Below are 14,798 nucleotides of genomic sequence, written 5' to 3'. Positions count from 1 at the left end.
CGCCCTGAGAAGTCTTAGTGCCAATCAGTGCTGGAGGAGTACCAGCTCGGCTGTCCATGCAGCACTGAGGCCCAGAACTGACAGCCCTTTCTCCCTGGGTTCTGCGGCACGTTTGTAACACCCAGCACTGGTGCTGGTGTTCGGCTATTTGGAACTGGGGCCTTTGTTGTTCTATTCACCTCTCCCACTCCAAATGTAAGATCCCTTTGTGGGGACATAAACAACCTGTATTTGCAGGCCAATAACCTTTTGTGAACAGATATATGACCATAATCCAGGGAAATCTTGGTACTCTCAGGTTCTTTTTCTTTGAATAGCAGCACTCCATGCTCTGTTGCAATTTTTTTTAATTGTTTCCCATTCCTGTGTCACCCAGAGCTGTTTGCCGTGCTATGTGGAAGGCTTCAGGGTTTTTAGAGGCTGTGATGTATTCATGTGCATTGCACGTGGAGAGCTGTTTATGTAGCTCTCTGGGTTTTGACCCTTCTCTTAATGTTGGATTAGTATTTGATTTTTGTGGTGCAAGCGCTTTTGATTTGATTTTTGTTTTTTTCATAAAGTTGTTACTCAACACTGTTGTACTGGGGAAAGTTTTTTCCAATTCTAGTAATTTTAGAGTGATTTATGGATTGCCAGTGTTTCTTGTGCATTGTGGAGCAAAATAGGCATGAATACTGCTGATTTCACAGTTTAGGACTTGGATTACTGAAAATGAGAAAGAAAAGCAGATGGAACAAAACAAAGCAAAAAGCCTAGTTTCAGCACAGCTGTAGCCAATTTTTTTAAAACCAATTTTCTCCCTAAAGAAGCACAGACTTGTTATATGTTTTCCTTTCTTAAAACTGAATTGACCTTCTAGACAATGAAGCTGTTCAACCTCCAGTTTCTTTTCCTTTAGGTACAATTGAAGTCCTAAAAGCAATGCATGAAATGCAGGTGGAGCCTGATGTGGAAACATATGCAAGCTATGTTTTGGCTAGTTTTGATGATGTCAGCTCTGCACGCCATCTGCTGCAGGTGAGTTAGACAATAGTTTTAAATACTCCATAATCCAATTCTGTAATCTCATCAAGTTTAATTTATGTGAGTAGTGGCTCTTTGCATGTCCTGGTCTTAGAATCATGCCTACTAAATTCAGTTTTTAAATTCTCAAACATTTTAATTTCCAGCATTGCTTTGTGTAGCAGATGCTATAGGACTTACCATAGTCACCTATAAGGAGAGAAATTTCTACCAATCTGTGGGTCACTCTGGGGTCAGGGCTGTTCAGGCATGTCTCGGAAGCCCAGAGGAGCTTTAATAGTGCCTGCAGAGGGTCTAAGGAACATTTTGAGTGATTGCAGGTAGCTTACAAACACATGACTTTGTTTACATTTTCTCAGGCTCTGTGGTAGAGTCTTCTGAGGAGGCTCTTTAACTCCAAACTCAGGAGTGCCTCTTAAAATGACAATGAACAATATAAAAAGTTTCCTGGCAGTAATTGAAGCAGGGTGTTGTGCTCAGATAAGCTGTTTCTGTTGCTTTATATGGGTGTTGCATTTGTTTTGGAAGGTTTTTAAAAGTGCAAATGCTTTTCTGCAGTTTCAAACTTGGATTTTTTTAAGCAATTCAGTGCAATGTTCAGTTCTGTTGCTTTAAGGGGGGGATGGCACACAGTACTACATAAGCTCCTTGTTAACATTTTCAAAAATAGTGCTGTGGCTCAGATTCTTTCCCTCTTTCAGTCAGGCTTCAGGGCAAGCTGCGGTTTCTCCTCACAAGCACCACTCCCCAAGTTTTACCCCCAACTTACCTGAGGATCATGGAACATTCTATGATTTTTAGCTGAAAACTTGCCCTCACCTTATCTGTGAGTGAGTGTCCACATAGATCAGTGTAGCATAAATCATTGGATAAAATCGGGTATCCTTCCCTTTACCTCCACCATCCCAGTGCCTCATTTTATGCTGCTGCCAAGGATCCCCTAACTTTCAGCAGTAGCTTTTTGGGGAGGGGATCAGGGCCTTCGGTAGGAAGCAGAAAAAGGGAAAGGTGACTTTGACTAGAGCATGCTGTACCAGCATAGTGTTCTGGGTGCCACCCTTTCATTTCAGTAGGTTTTGGTGCATAATTGTAACTCTGCTTGTGATTGGGCTGTAAAGAGGAAAATGCAAGCAGTAGGCCTTGGAATGGATCATCAGTTCAGACTTCTGATGAAGATGAATTGTCATTGAGTTGAATTTTGTTTTCCATCGACAAATTAATATTTCATATTTTCTCAGTATAATGGCCTGAGTAAAATTTTAGAAATGATTTAGCCAGCTTTAGGAAGAGTCTAAGCTTTATAATTTATTAGTGTTTTATCATGAATAGCTAGAAAGTTTGTTTTGTACTTTAATTTCCAGCAAATTGAATGAGATACAGGGGGGCCCCCGTATCCGTGGTTTTGTGTATCAGTGGGTGCGGGCCCCCAATCCCCCACCCTCTGGAGGCTCTTCTGAGCCCTGCAAAGGCCGCGTGCATCTGCCTGCAGCCTCTGCAGAGCTCAGAATGACTGATGGAAGTGAAAAATGATACTTCCAGTATTGCCAGAAACCGCAAGTGACTTTTTTTGCTTCCAGCAGTCGTTCTGAGCTCTGCAGAGGCCGTTGGTGAACACACACCTCCTTTGCGGAGCTCAGAAGAGCCAGACGGCGGGGGGGCATCCCTGGTATCCACTGTTTCAGGTAACCACTGGGAGTTCTGGAACAGAAGTCCCATGGATACCAGGGAGCACCTGTACTGTATTGCTATTTCAGATTGATAAAAATTCAATCCTGTGTGTGAGTTGTGTAAAGGGAGGAAATAGCTCAAAATTTTCCTAATATCCATAAAATACTTTGATATTTATTTTGGGAACAGCTGTTTAAATTTCAATACAACATTCAATAGCTGGTATCCAAAGAATTAGGTCATGCTCAGTTGAATCTTTGACTTCTTTGGTGGGCTGTGAGATACAGGAAGCTGGACTAGATGGGCCTATGGCCTGATCCAGTGGGGCTGTTCTTATGTTCTTATGTTCTTTATTTTGAGTGGGAGATGCCCTTGCTATATTGCAAATTGCTTGTTCAGACTTTTTTGGTTTCAGAAGAAGTCTACCATGCAGACCTGCTGTTCAAGTAATGCACATCCAAATCTCTCTTGAGTGCGCAAACCAATTGTGATTTTTTGGCTTCAGGTCTGTGTGCTAGGCAAATTGCAGAAGGTGCCAAGACTTGCTTAAGGCTTTTTAGTGACCTTCTACCTGAGCTGAAGTTTGAAACAGACTTTCAACCTACACTGTGATTCCCCTGGGCGTTAATGTAGTTGTTTATTGTATTATGGTATATCCGCAGGAAAAAGGCTGTCCTGTCGAAACGAATGCACTTGCTGCAGCAGAAATCAGACACGAAGCTGCAATTGGAAGACTGGATAATGTTGTAGCATTAAGTATGTATCCTTGATATTGTAATTGTACCAGAGCAGCTAATTAATTATTATGAGGAGCATTTTATTTATATATTTTATTTATGCTACAATTTATACTAAAACCAAGTTCTCAGTTACAACAAATCTCAATGGAACACAGTTAAAATATTAATCTAATTAGTAGAGCAACACAAATTACATAGTGCAAGTCTATGCATGTCTGCTTGGAGATGAACCCCATTGAGTGCAGTGAAACTTACTGCAGTTTGTGTGTATAGGATTGCAGCCTTAAATTAGCCTTCCTCAGGGGGAAGGGAGGGGTCCAAAGGAGAGAGAAGGATTGATGAATTGTTAGCCTGCTGCCCTATCTCTCTCATTAAGGAGGCTGTTGTTAAAGGACTGTTCAGTTTTTAAAACTGATTTTAAATGGATGCATTTTTTCCCCTTCTCAGCACATTCTTTCTCATTTGCAGGGGCCATTCATGTTGAGTCAAATCCTTGTAAAAAATCTGTATATAAATAGGCTGGACCTGTATATCTTAACTATTAAAAAAAATCAGTATGAAGTATACAGTGCACTATTTTTGATGTCCTGTGGTGCACATATTTAGTATAATATATTTTCTGTTTTATGGTGGGAAACTGCTTTGTGAAGTACATTTGTTGAAAAACAGTATATAAATAACCTTAATATTGTTCTTTCCTTTATTCTTTCTCCCATTTTTAAAAAATGATCATTCCCAAGGATTTAAGCTTATTGCTTAACTTGCATCAAATAAAATTAACTCTTTTTTTAGCCTCTTGCACTACTTGCTCCAGTTGACAATCTTTCACTGTGCAAACTATAAGGATGACTTTACTGGAAAGCATCACTATGTAATGCTTTCTTTGTAGAGCTTAACAGCAGCAACACAATTACATTCATCCTGATTCATAACTTCATACCTGGGATTGTTTATGCACACTTGTCCGAGAAACGTTTAGTGATTTTGGCTCCTCCCACCTTTGATTATGTTTTGAAGGCATGTTGATTCTAGACAACCCCCTGCAGGTAGTTGAACCTTAAAAAACTATTCCGTCTGTTCAGCTGGTGAGAGCCTGACATGCAGCAGAGCTCCTGCAATCCATGCTGAGTATACAGGTTTGGGGATCAGTGCCAGAGGCTTCTTTGCTTTTACAAGTGTAAAATGGACAGAATCTGCTGAATTGTCATAGTACAGTTATATAGGGTAGACACCCTGTTAAAGCTTACTGCTTTTGATCTGCTTCCAGTTTCCTGTAATGCTTAATTTCTGTTATGGACAGGATGAAAAACTGAGGCATCGGTTCAGGAGTCTGGGCACATAAGAGAGCATGCATAAGAGCTGCTGTTTCCCCTTTATCATACCATTCCATTCCACTTCATTGTCATCTGCTTTTGATTTTGCTCAGATTTCTTTGTTGCTAAGGTAACCAGGTTACCAACTATGTTCGGCAGCAGCTGAACATAAAGCTGTGGTTGATTTTTTAAAAAAGAACAAAAACTTTAAAATCTAGATAGCTTCTGTTTTTTTAAAAATGTGAAATGAACAGCACAGAGGTTTACTAATATACCACCAGAATAATATTTTACTGTAGAATTACAAAAACAAGCAAGGGAATTTTTGATGTTTTAAAAATGTTTTAATGTTAGCCCTCAATTAATCCAAGAATCACTTCCTTAATTCAAGAATTGAACAAGATCGTTCTCTACATCTGATCAACTAAAATGCCCTTTTACACATGACATTCTTACATAGTTATAGGAAGAGTAGCATACATTTGTGAACACAAAGTGTGAAAATTGTGTGACTATCTGGCTGCAAATATTCAATTTTTGGAGCTTTTATCTGGCACAAAATTAGTAATCAGTGCCACTAAGCTGCTATTGCTGGAGTGAATACATATGAGATAGACAGTGGCACAGACATTGCAGATGCTAGAAACTGGATAACTCTGATTTTTCCAGAGTTAAGTAACTCTGGAACTCTGTACTCCCAACTCTGTACTTGTTAAGTAACTATGCAATCCCAAATCATTGACAAAGACTCCAGGAAGACTATAATCCAAGGCCATTTAATTCCAGGTTATGGTGTATCTTTCTCTTTCTAACATGCACCAAGGTCAGTGTTCAGAAAAATTTAGATATATTGGAAGATCATGCTTTATGCATGCGTATGGTTTTATTAAATGAATTTATCTTAAACTACTGTCATTTGATACAGATGGTTTAATCAGTGCTTTTTAGAGGAACAAGGTTCAACATCACCTAACATATTGAATTTACCCTGCAGTGTCTTCAACAAATATGCCACCTATAGATCTCATGCAATTCAAAGGCAGCTTAATCCTTGGATTCAAAAGGTAAGAGTTTATAAGGTGAGAGATTTGAGCTGCTTCACAGGTGGGATAGAACCCAATTAAAAGCCCCACAACTCCTGGCAGTTGCATATTTTTTTCTTTGGTGAATCAAAAAATAGCATAAGAGTGATGAGAATTGTGCATAAACTCTCCAGCCATTATTTAGGAGGCAAGATGTATTCCTTTTTACAGATGAAGAACAGAGGTTCAGAGCTGAAGTGATTAGCGAATGTCTGTTACATGCCTGTTTTTGGGTTGTATAGTTTTAAGATGCATGTAGGGTATCATATGTTGAAATAGTAGCTCCATGTACATAGAAATGTAGCATGCCAGGAAGAAAGCTTACATTACATCAAAGCAACGGATGTGAAGAACTTGGCACACTCAAGATGCATTATCCAAATGCTTTGCATTAGTTTTTGTAAAACTCTTTTGAAAATGCTGTCTTTAGAAAAGGGCACAGGTGGTGGTGGTGGTGAAGATTTTCATACAGGCCTCAGCATGTTAATCCTTCCTGTTGTGCTTTCAGTTGTTGACTTTATAAACAGACTATATTGGTAAAATGTGTTAGACTAGCAGGGGAGGAAAAAGGGAAGATTTGACAAGTTACCTTTCCACAATATTACCTGAAATACCTTTTTCCTTCTCATTTGCTTTGGTATGGGAAAGCCAGGATATGAACTTTTCTAATAATAATAATAATAATAATAATAATAATAATAATAATAATATAATATCTCTGTGTCCCATTGAAAATGAAACATTTCTAAGCAGACATAATTTTGTACTGCAGTTGCACTGCCAATCTCTTACTTTCTAAAAGTTTGTTTTAAATCATTGTAGGAATCAGACCTTGTGTGTGTTTCTAAATATTTTGTTTGCTGCAAGATGCTTCTCTGTTCCAAGAATAATCTTGAAAAGTGTTGAGAGCTGTTTTGTAAATGCAGAATGTCTCAACTCAAATGGATAAACATTGAAGAAGTGACAAGTACAGCTAACCATGCACATCTGAAACCTTCCATTGCCCTAAATGTGTAATTCTTTGCTTCAGGTAGTCTAGGGTGTCCTTCAGTGTTTGGTGGCACTATCAGTGTGCTGACTAGAAGATAAACTCAGTTTTCTCTTGAAAGAAAATTGCCATCCTGGTGTTTTTGTGGTCTTTCAAGAGCTTTTCCAGATAATAGTTCTTTATTCTGAAGATATCTTTTGTTCTCCACATACACAGTCAGAACAATATACATTGGTAGCCTACTGACTGTTTCAAAGATTACATGGAGACAGATCCTATTCACGTAGATGTAAATATTGGGAAGTGTACATTGCAGTTGTGGATAGTTTTCATACATCCTGCCAAAGATGAACCAGCTGGGATTCCATAGATGAACTCTCCCGCTCATTAATAGTGGGTGCCTCTCCCCTTTTGAGTGAGTACCCCTGTACTTTCCATTCATGGAAAGAACACCCTTTTCTTCTCTTCCTCCACGCTGAACTTTTGATGAAAGAGGCAGTAGTAGTAGAGAAGAAAAGGATAAATGGTTGATCTGTTCACATATTGGATCAAACTGTAGTTAATGTTCTTTCAGCACAGTTTGGCATGATGCCTGAATTGGGGTCTGCATATAAAGAAAACCTCTCCCTGCCCCCCCCCCCAAGACTGGGTCAAGATTGTAGAGAAAAACCTCTCACATTTCTGACTAAGCTGTTGTTTCAGACAGTTCTGAGTACATTTCAGCTAGCAAGAGAGAATGAGTTGGTTATGATATTCAGTGTGTTCAATTTGAAAAGTTCTTTGGCTAAAAAATGTATAACACAGAATAACTATGGGAGGGGGGAGAGAGAGACCTTTATTGGCATTAACTTGTCTGTTCCAACAAATAAATCATTAAATGAATAACTATGGTATTCTGGTTAATTAAAACAAACTACTTGTATAGCTATGATAAACTATAGTTTGAGTTTGTATCTAAAAGAGAACTGCAGTTTGTTCCCATTGGTGTCTAAAAATAGCAATGTAGGTATCTCACAAAGATACTTGGGGAAGGTGTTTCAAAGTCTGAGCATCACCACAGAAAGGCTCTGTCTTAGTAATCACCCAAGTCTGCTTCTCCCCTTAGGGCTTCTGGGGCAAAGCATCAATGAAAGATTGAAACAATGGCCAGGTTCAGGTGGGGGCTGGCAAATGAGATGCTCTAGTCCCAGACCATTTAGGGCAAGGGTATCAAACTTGTTTCATATGGCAAGCCAAATTGCATTCGTAGTTCCTGCTGAGGCCCGGAAGTGACATCATTAGACAAGAAGTGATTCAGTAAGCTGGTTATGACCAGCAATAAGCCCTTTTTTTCACATAGGAACTAATTAGCTGCAAATGAAAAGAGAAAATATGCAAATCTTGATCTTGTTTTCAAGATGTGAGAGAGGCTAGTTTCAACTTCACTGCTTCTGCTGAGGCGTCACTTTGCAGCAGAAATGTGCTCTGTGAAGTGGCATCTCTGTAGAAGCAGCACTGCTGAATGTGTGACCTGCATGACTTGGGCTCTTCTAGCATCTTGTCGGTATCTCCCTTTCTTCCCCCTCTTAGTATGCCCCTTCCCCTGTAGCCCCTTCTTTCTTCTCAGTCTGAGGCCTCCTTCTATCTCTTCCTCCCAGAACCTCCTTGGAAACACTGCTGCTCAAAGTGCAGTGCTGAGAGAGCCCAATTATCACATAGCCAGATAAAGAGGTTGAGAAGAAAATAGCAACTGCTGCTCTGCTATGTAAATTATTTATGTAGACCTGTTTAGAATATTATATGTGTTGGTCATTCCATCTCAAGAAGGGTATCAAAAGACCCCTAAAGAAAAAAATGTTGCTAAAATGGTTAAGGACCTGAAGCAGTTTACTGATGAGGGAAAGCTAAAGAGACAAGGAACTTCTGGTTTAGGAACAAAAGTACTGTGGGTTATGCATGGTCAAGTTTTAGAAAATGGCGAATAGTGTGGAGAAATGAATAGAGAGATTTCCAGTGAAATTGATTGGCAGTAGTCTCCTGTTAGAGATTATTCAGTCTGATGCCAGATGCTACAAATAGCAAGCCCAATCTGTGTATTTTGCTGGGTTCTGTTTTAGTAAGTTTGGAGCCCAGGTGAAAGACCCATTCAACAAAATATGCCTTAAGAATGCCAAAATGACTCAAGTCTTCCCAAGGTGTTCAGATCTTTCATGCAACCAATATGTTCACTGGGCATGTAAGCGGTATCTACCTATGCTGTGCCCCACCCCTTATTAAAACATTGCCCAGTGGAATGCTTTAATGAAGATTCCTTGACTTTATAGCATCACCATATGCAATAGAATTCTAGGCCTCCTGACGCATTTCAGTCTTTCTGGTTGAATTAATCCTTTTCTATCAGTTTGGCCTTACAGTGAAGCTGTGCAAGGCCTCTAGACCCTATAAGTCCTAGCCAATTGATGATTTTTGTATATTCATTAGACAACTTGACAATTCAGTATCCATCAATTAATTTCAAATTGGACTCTTATGTGTCTGCTTATCAGTATGTAAAAGAAAATAGTTTTTCACAACAGAGTACTAATAAGTTGTGCAAATTATTTTCTACAAGATGACTTAATGGCAACTAATTTAGGTTTTTTTAATGGATTGGACAAATTCATGGGCAGTAAGCCTAACGGCATTTGTTGCCATGTTAGCCAATTCTAAATCTTTATGTCTAGATTAGAGTACACGCTGTACACGCTGGGGGAGGGGAACGATGGTGACTGCTCTCATAATGCTCTTATTGTAAACATTCTGGCGCACCTTGCCAACCAATATTGGGAGCAGAATACGTGGTGTGACATAGTAACTAGATGATGGAGCTGCCAATTAGAACTTTGCCTGTTTGAATCTCACCTCTGCCATGAGCTCACTAGATGGCCTTAGACAAATCACTCCCCCTCAGTTGCTGTATGGGGAATCCCTTGCAGGATTGCTGCAAAGATTACGTTAGGATAACACATGTGAAACAGCTGTACACACTTGGAAAGGCACTAGGTAAATTATAAGATTTATTTATAGATTTATACTCTGCCTTCCAAGAAAGATGATCCCAAAGGAGCCTTGCAGTAACAATGCAAAACAACCCATGTGCCCCTTAGCCATCAGACTGATACCTCCACTCTCTTCTCCAGTACCAGAAAACTGGGAAGGAGGGAAGTGGTGAGCTGCTTGCAGTTGCTCCATTTTGTGGCCATAGGTTGGTTCCCTTTCAATGGTGTTCATCCTGAGAAGCAAAAGTTGCAACCTCTCAGGGCCCTTCATCCCTAATTAGAGATGTTTGTTCCCTGTAAGTAAGATAGGTTGACAGCCTTACTGAATACTAATGGGCTTATTTCTAACAAAAATAAATAACACAATTTCAAACTCCACTACCATGCTACAGGGCCCCCCCTCATATCCATGAATTCACTTATCCAAGGATCCAGGGGGGCCCCCTGCACCTCCAGTGAAGAAAGCCTTTGGAGGGTCAAGAGCCCCACAGAGGCCGCGTGCATTTGCCTGTGGCCTCTGCAGGCCTCAGAATGTCTGTTTAGGCAAAAAAAGTCACTTCTGGTTTTTTCATAAAACCAGAAGTGACATTTTTATACCTTTAACAGGCATTAAAGGCCCAGGAAGCCCCCCCCCCCCAAGGGCGGGGCATTCCTGGTATTTATGGTTTCAGCTTAAACAGATACTGGGACACACCTGTATTATCATTATGGTGATAGTAGCATGTGTTACTTTTTTCAGAAAGGGTGATTGCTATATCTTATTTTCACTCTGGCCACTTCAGAACAGCTAGCATTCCAGCAGTGGAATTCTAGCAGCAGTGAAGTAGAGGTTTAGTTCACATTTGTTAGTAGCCCGAAGTTTTTAATTCCATATGTAGCAGTGAATCAACAACTTTGTGACATAGTAAGTGTTCAAACTGGGAACCGTAACAGTTTTCCTGTTAGTTCCTGTTCCCTGTTTGTTAGACTGTTACCCCGCCTTTTAGAACTGTCCTTTCTCTTTCCCCATATGTGTATATCTACATATATAAAGTGGTGTATGAATGTTAATAGTAATATTATATTATATTTGTATAGTAATACATTAATAGTAAATTTTTGACTCTTTTGTAGTTTCTCTGTTAGACATGTGTATTTGGCTTCTGGTTTTTTATTTTCAGCTCAGGAATGAAATGATTAAGGGTTTTTAAATCTATTGTGTTGAGCAGTTAAAATTTGTACACTAGCACACCCTTTGCCTTTTTGTGAGAGGGCAACTAATATCTGGCAAAGCCGTATCTGCTTTGCAAAGGTTTAGTTTGATAAGATTCTCTGACAACCAGGTCTTGATAAAGCTGCCTAGAATTCTTTAAAAAACATTTGAAAAAAGAAGCTATGCACTTCACAAGCAAGGGATTGAAGAGAAGGTTTGTGTTACAGTGTTTCAGAACTGTATTTTGAAGAGCGTGATGTGAAGATAATTCTTAATATTAATAATACATATGTAGCATCTGTTATTTTAATTAAAAATGCTGTCTGAATTTATATATGTAGATAGGTTTCAGTGATGCCATCAACCCTGAAATCTGTTTAACGGGGGACAGGTGAAATCTGAATTTTGAACTCGCATTTAATCTATGATAATGAGTTGAATGGTTAATCACACATTAACAGATTAATCATGCAGATTAATAAGTGCTTTCAGCTTTACTTTTCAGGAAATAGCCTAACCATGTTGGAAAGCACAATGTGTTCTTCGGCATCAGATAGTTACTTAAGTTGTCTGGCAATCTTACCAGCTCCAAATTACAGTCATGGTTAGCCCTCTCTTAGAAATCATTGCCATATAATCATTAGCATTATAGATACTGTAGTTCCAGACTTTTCTTTGTAAAAATGAGTTAGAAACCTTTTGAAACAACTGTAGACATTACCAATCCTAGCATAACCATCCTGTACAATAAAATGTTTTGTAAAAATGAACCACTGATAAAAGATTTAAAATATTAGTGTCTCAAGCATTCTAACTCCAACAAATTCTCTGTATTTGTGCTGGCCTATTTAGTTGTACAGTATTCATTTGCAGGGAAGGACAAAATTAAACAAATCTTTCTTCTCTTTAATTATCCTCTGCTGCTCTCTACAGGTCTGATGATGTATATCTTTGGAGCAAGGTAAGTGAAGAGGGTAAAGTTGGTTTGAACATAAAATATAGCAAATGAATAACAGTAAAAAAGATAATGTTCTCAGACCAGACAGTAGCTGATTTGGTTCATTATTACTGCATCTGGTCCTAGAATTAACCACTTTTAAATTTCATTAGTCCCAGTAAGGAAACTTAACCACTTAAGCTTAAGCTAACTTTTCCACTCCCTCCCCAATTTAAAGTGCTTGCTCTTGGCTGAACCATACCCATAATCCCACCCTCCTAGAAAGAGGTTTTGTCTTTGTGTATGTGTACAAATAATGTCCAATAGTAGAAAATCAAATTGTTCCACTGACTCCAACCTGTGAATAAAAAACGCTTCCATTTGCATATGAAGGAGAGCTTCATACAGAGCTTTTCTTCCAATGGTAACCCCTTCTGGGTTGCAACTCTGAAGGGCCTTTTGATTCTGAAATGTGGGGTATCAGTGGGCTGTTACTTGAAGAGGGGTTTAAAAAACCTTGTGTAGAAACAGAATAGCTGTACCAATTTAGATCCCTGCCAGCATAAATTTTCTTGGTAGTATGGAGTACCCCTGTATCTGTAGATTCATTTTTTTGCAGATAGGGTCCATGGTTAACCCCTGCTAACTGGGTAAGAGGCACTCTTTCAAGTGGGTGCTCTTCTTCTTGGCAGGGGGAGAGTAACTAGCCCACCTCACCCCAGCAGCATCTTTTCTAGTGGCTGTCTGCTGGTGTTCTTTTGTATCTTTTTAGATTGTGAGCCCTTTTGGGTCAGGGAGCCATTACTTATTTGATTTTTTTCTCTGTAAACTGCTTTGTGAACTTTAGTTGAAAAGCGGTATATAAATACTGTTAATAATAATAATAATGGCCCCCTGTGTATTCCTTTGTCTCTGGAGGGTCCTCTGAGTCCAGCAAAGACTGCGAACATCCTGTCCGCAGCCTCTGCCAGGCTCAAACTGAGCCTTAAGTTAAAAAAAAGGCAACTTCAGTATCTCCATTTCTCTTTCTTCACGGAGAAACCTGGTTGCTTTTTTTTACCTTAAGGCTTAGTCTGAACCTGGCAAAGGCCATAGATGTCCATGGCCACGAATGTTCGCAGCCTTTGCTGGGCTCTGAGGACCCTCCATAGGTGAGGGAAACACAGCTCCCCTCAGCTCCAGAGAGAGGGGGGGAAGGCATTTGCCCTTACTTGTAATTTCAGTTAACTGCAGAGGGTTCTGGGACAGAATCCCTGCAGAGATGGGGGAAGTCTTTATTTAGTTTTCTGTAAATGGAAACAAAAATGGCTCATTTTGTTAAACTTAAGTAGAAAGCCCCAAATAATTAGTGTGTATTGTCATTTTATGGTCTGCGATAAACAACATGCAGGGCAAAAGCACACTCAAGAAAAGTTATTGAGTCACTTGTTGAAGTCAATAATAAAATGTTCAAAACACTTTGCAACATCATGAAATGTTTAGTGTATAAAAGGTGACGAAGTGAAATATTCATAATATTATTCACAAAAATAATATATCAAAATATTACATTAAAATATTTTTCATAAAAATAATATAAAAGGTAGTGATGAAATATTCCTAGACCGTTGCCTTTATGAGCACCAAATTAATATATTTGATTTTGAAAACATGTTTGTATGTACTAATATGTATTAGCAAACAGTGTGTTTGTTGTGTACTGGCAAACAATCACATATGTTGCAGCTTAGGCGGCTTGTGCACAACTGGACAGGCCACCAGTGGTGGCCATGGCTCTGCTGCCTATTGGTGGGGGGGGGGGGAACCCTCAGAATCAGGAGGCCTAGGTTTCTGGTGCAGTTCCTGTAGCCCTGCCCTGACTGGGTTGAACTGGACTGAACTGGAGGCTGGATGGGAGGTGAAGCTGGAGGAGGGAGGCAGGGCCAATCTCAAGAATCCCCAGGGAGCCAAGTATTAAAAGGCTGCAGAGACCAGAGACTGAGGGCTAAGGACAACAGAACCTCCTCCTACAGGAAGGAAACTTCCTAGTATACAGGGATGCCTTTCTCCTCAACCCCGCAGAGTAGGATGAGGGTGCTGTATACACCTTCCCTGTGGATACCTGGAGTCCCTACAGAGGCGATAAGGAAAGGGGCACAGTAGATTGGTTTTCCCAGGAACAGGCCCCTTCTCAGGACACAGTCAGCTGGCCCCTTCACCTCTCTCAACACCCAGGCAATGCAACTAAGGGGAGGGGTTAACAACCATATCATAACCAGTATTTATATAAGGGATTAAAGTCTGTTTTTAAAAAGAAACTAAAGAAAACAAAGTGTGTAAACACTATTGACTCAAAGCACTGGGATGGGAGTAGGAACCAGCTGCTTGTAGGAAGAAAATTATCTGGTACAACAATTTGTTGGGGAAAAAAGTTAAAAATTGGTTGCTTCAAATTTTCATATGCCATATGATCTGAAATTTTCACTTTCAGATTGGTTAGGTATTGAGAAGCTAATGGCGCAGTTCTAACCTTGCCTTGTGGCTCTTTCACCAGCTGAGTGTTACAAATGTGCTGTAAAGCACATTTGTGGCACCCAGAGAGTAAGCAGCACAGGTTGGGAGGCCTGTGCTGCCTCACCAATGCTTAATCCAGAAGACTGGGCACCAGCTATGAGTGAAGTGCTGGGCAGTGGGAGAGTGGAATGGAGGTGGGGAGGGGGTGTTTCTGGTCATGGAGAGGGCAGGTCAGGCCCAAGAGGGGCCATGTTTGGCAGAGCAGGCCTCTGCCATATCCTGTCCTTTCTTGCGGGTCTGAACGCCCTACATGGGGCTGCTCGGACATGCACCAGCTAAATAGCC

At 40.0% G+C, this 14,798-nt stretch overlaps 1 protein-coding gene across 2 annotated transcripts in view; it reads left to right on the top strand.

Annotated features, from left to right (window-relative positions):
• Window positions 1-14,798, top strand: part of LRPPRC (leucine rich pentatricopeptide repeat containing) — a 146,827-nt gene that overhangs the window by 43,504 nt on the left and 88,525 nt on the right. For both annotated transcript variants that reach the window (XM_066624545.1, XM_066624552.1), the window contains exons 12-15: window positions 899-1,017; window positions 3,354-3,447; window positions 5,739-5,808; window positions 11,957-11,984. In XM_066624545.1, coding sequence (XP_066480642.1) covers window positions 899-1,017; window positions 3,354-3,447; window positions 5,739-5,808; window positions 11,957-11,984 — 311 coding nt within the window. The remainder of the gene's footprint in view (window positions 1-898; window positions 1,018-3,353; window positions 3,448-5,738; window positions 5,809-11,956; window positions 11,985-14,798) is intronic.

This window comes from Tiliqua scincoides, chromosome 1 (genome assembly GCF_035046505.1).
Source record: "Tiliqua scincoides isolate rTilSci1 chromosome 1, rTilSci1.hap2, whole genome shotgun sequence".
NCBI lineage: Eukaryota > Metazoa > Chordata > Lepidosauria > Squamata > Scincidae > Tiliqua > Tiliqua scincoides.
Note: the sequence above shows the minus strand (reverse complement) of the source record. Positions and strands in the feature narration are given on the sequence as shown.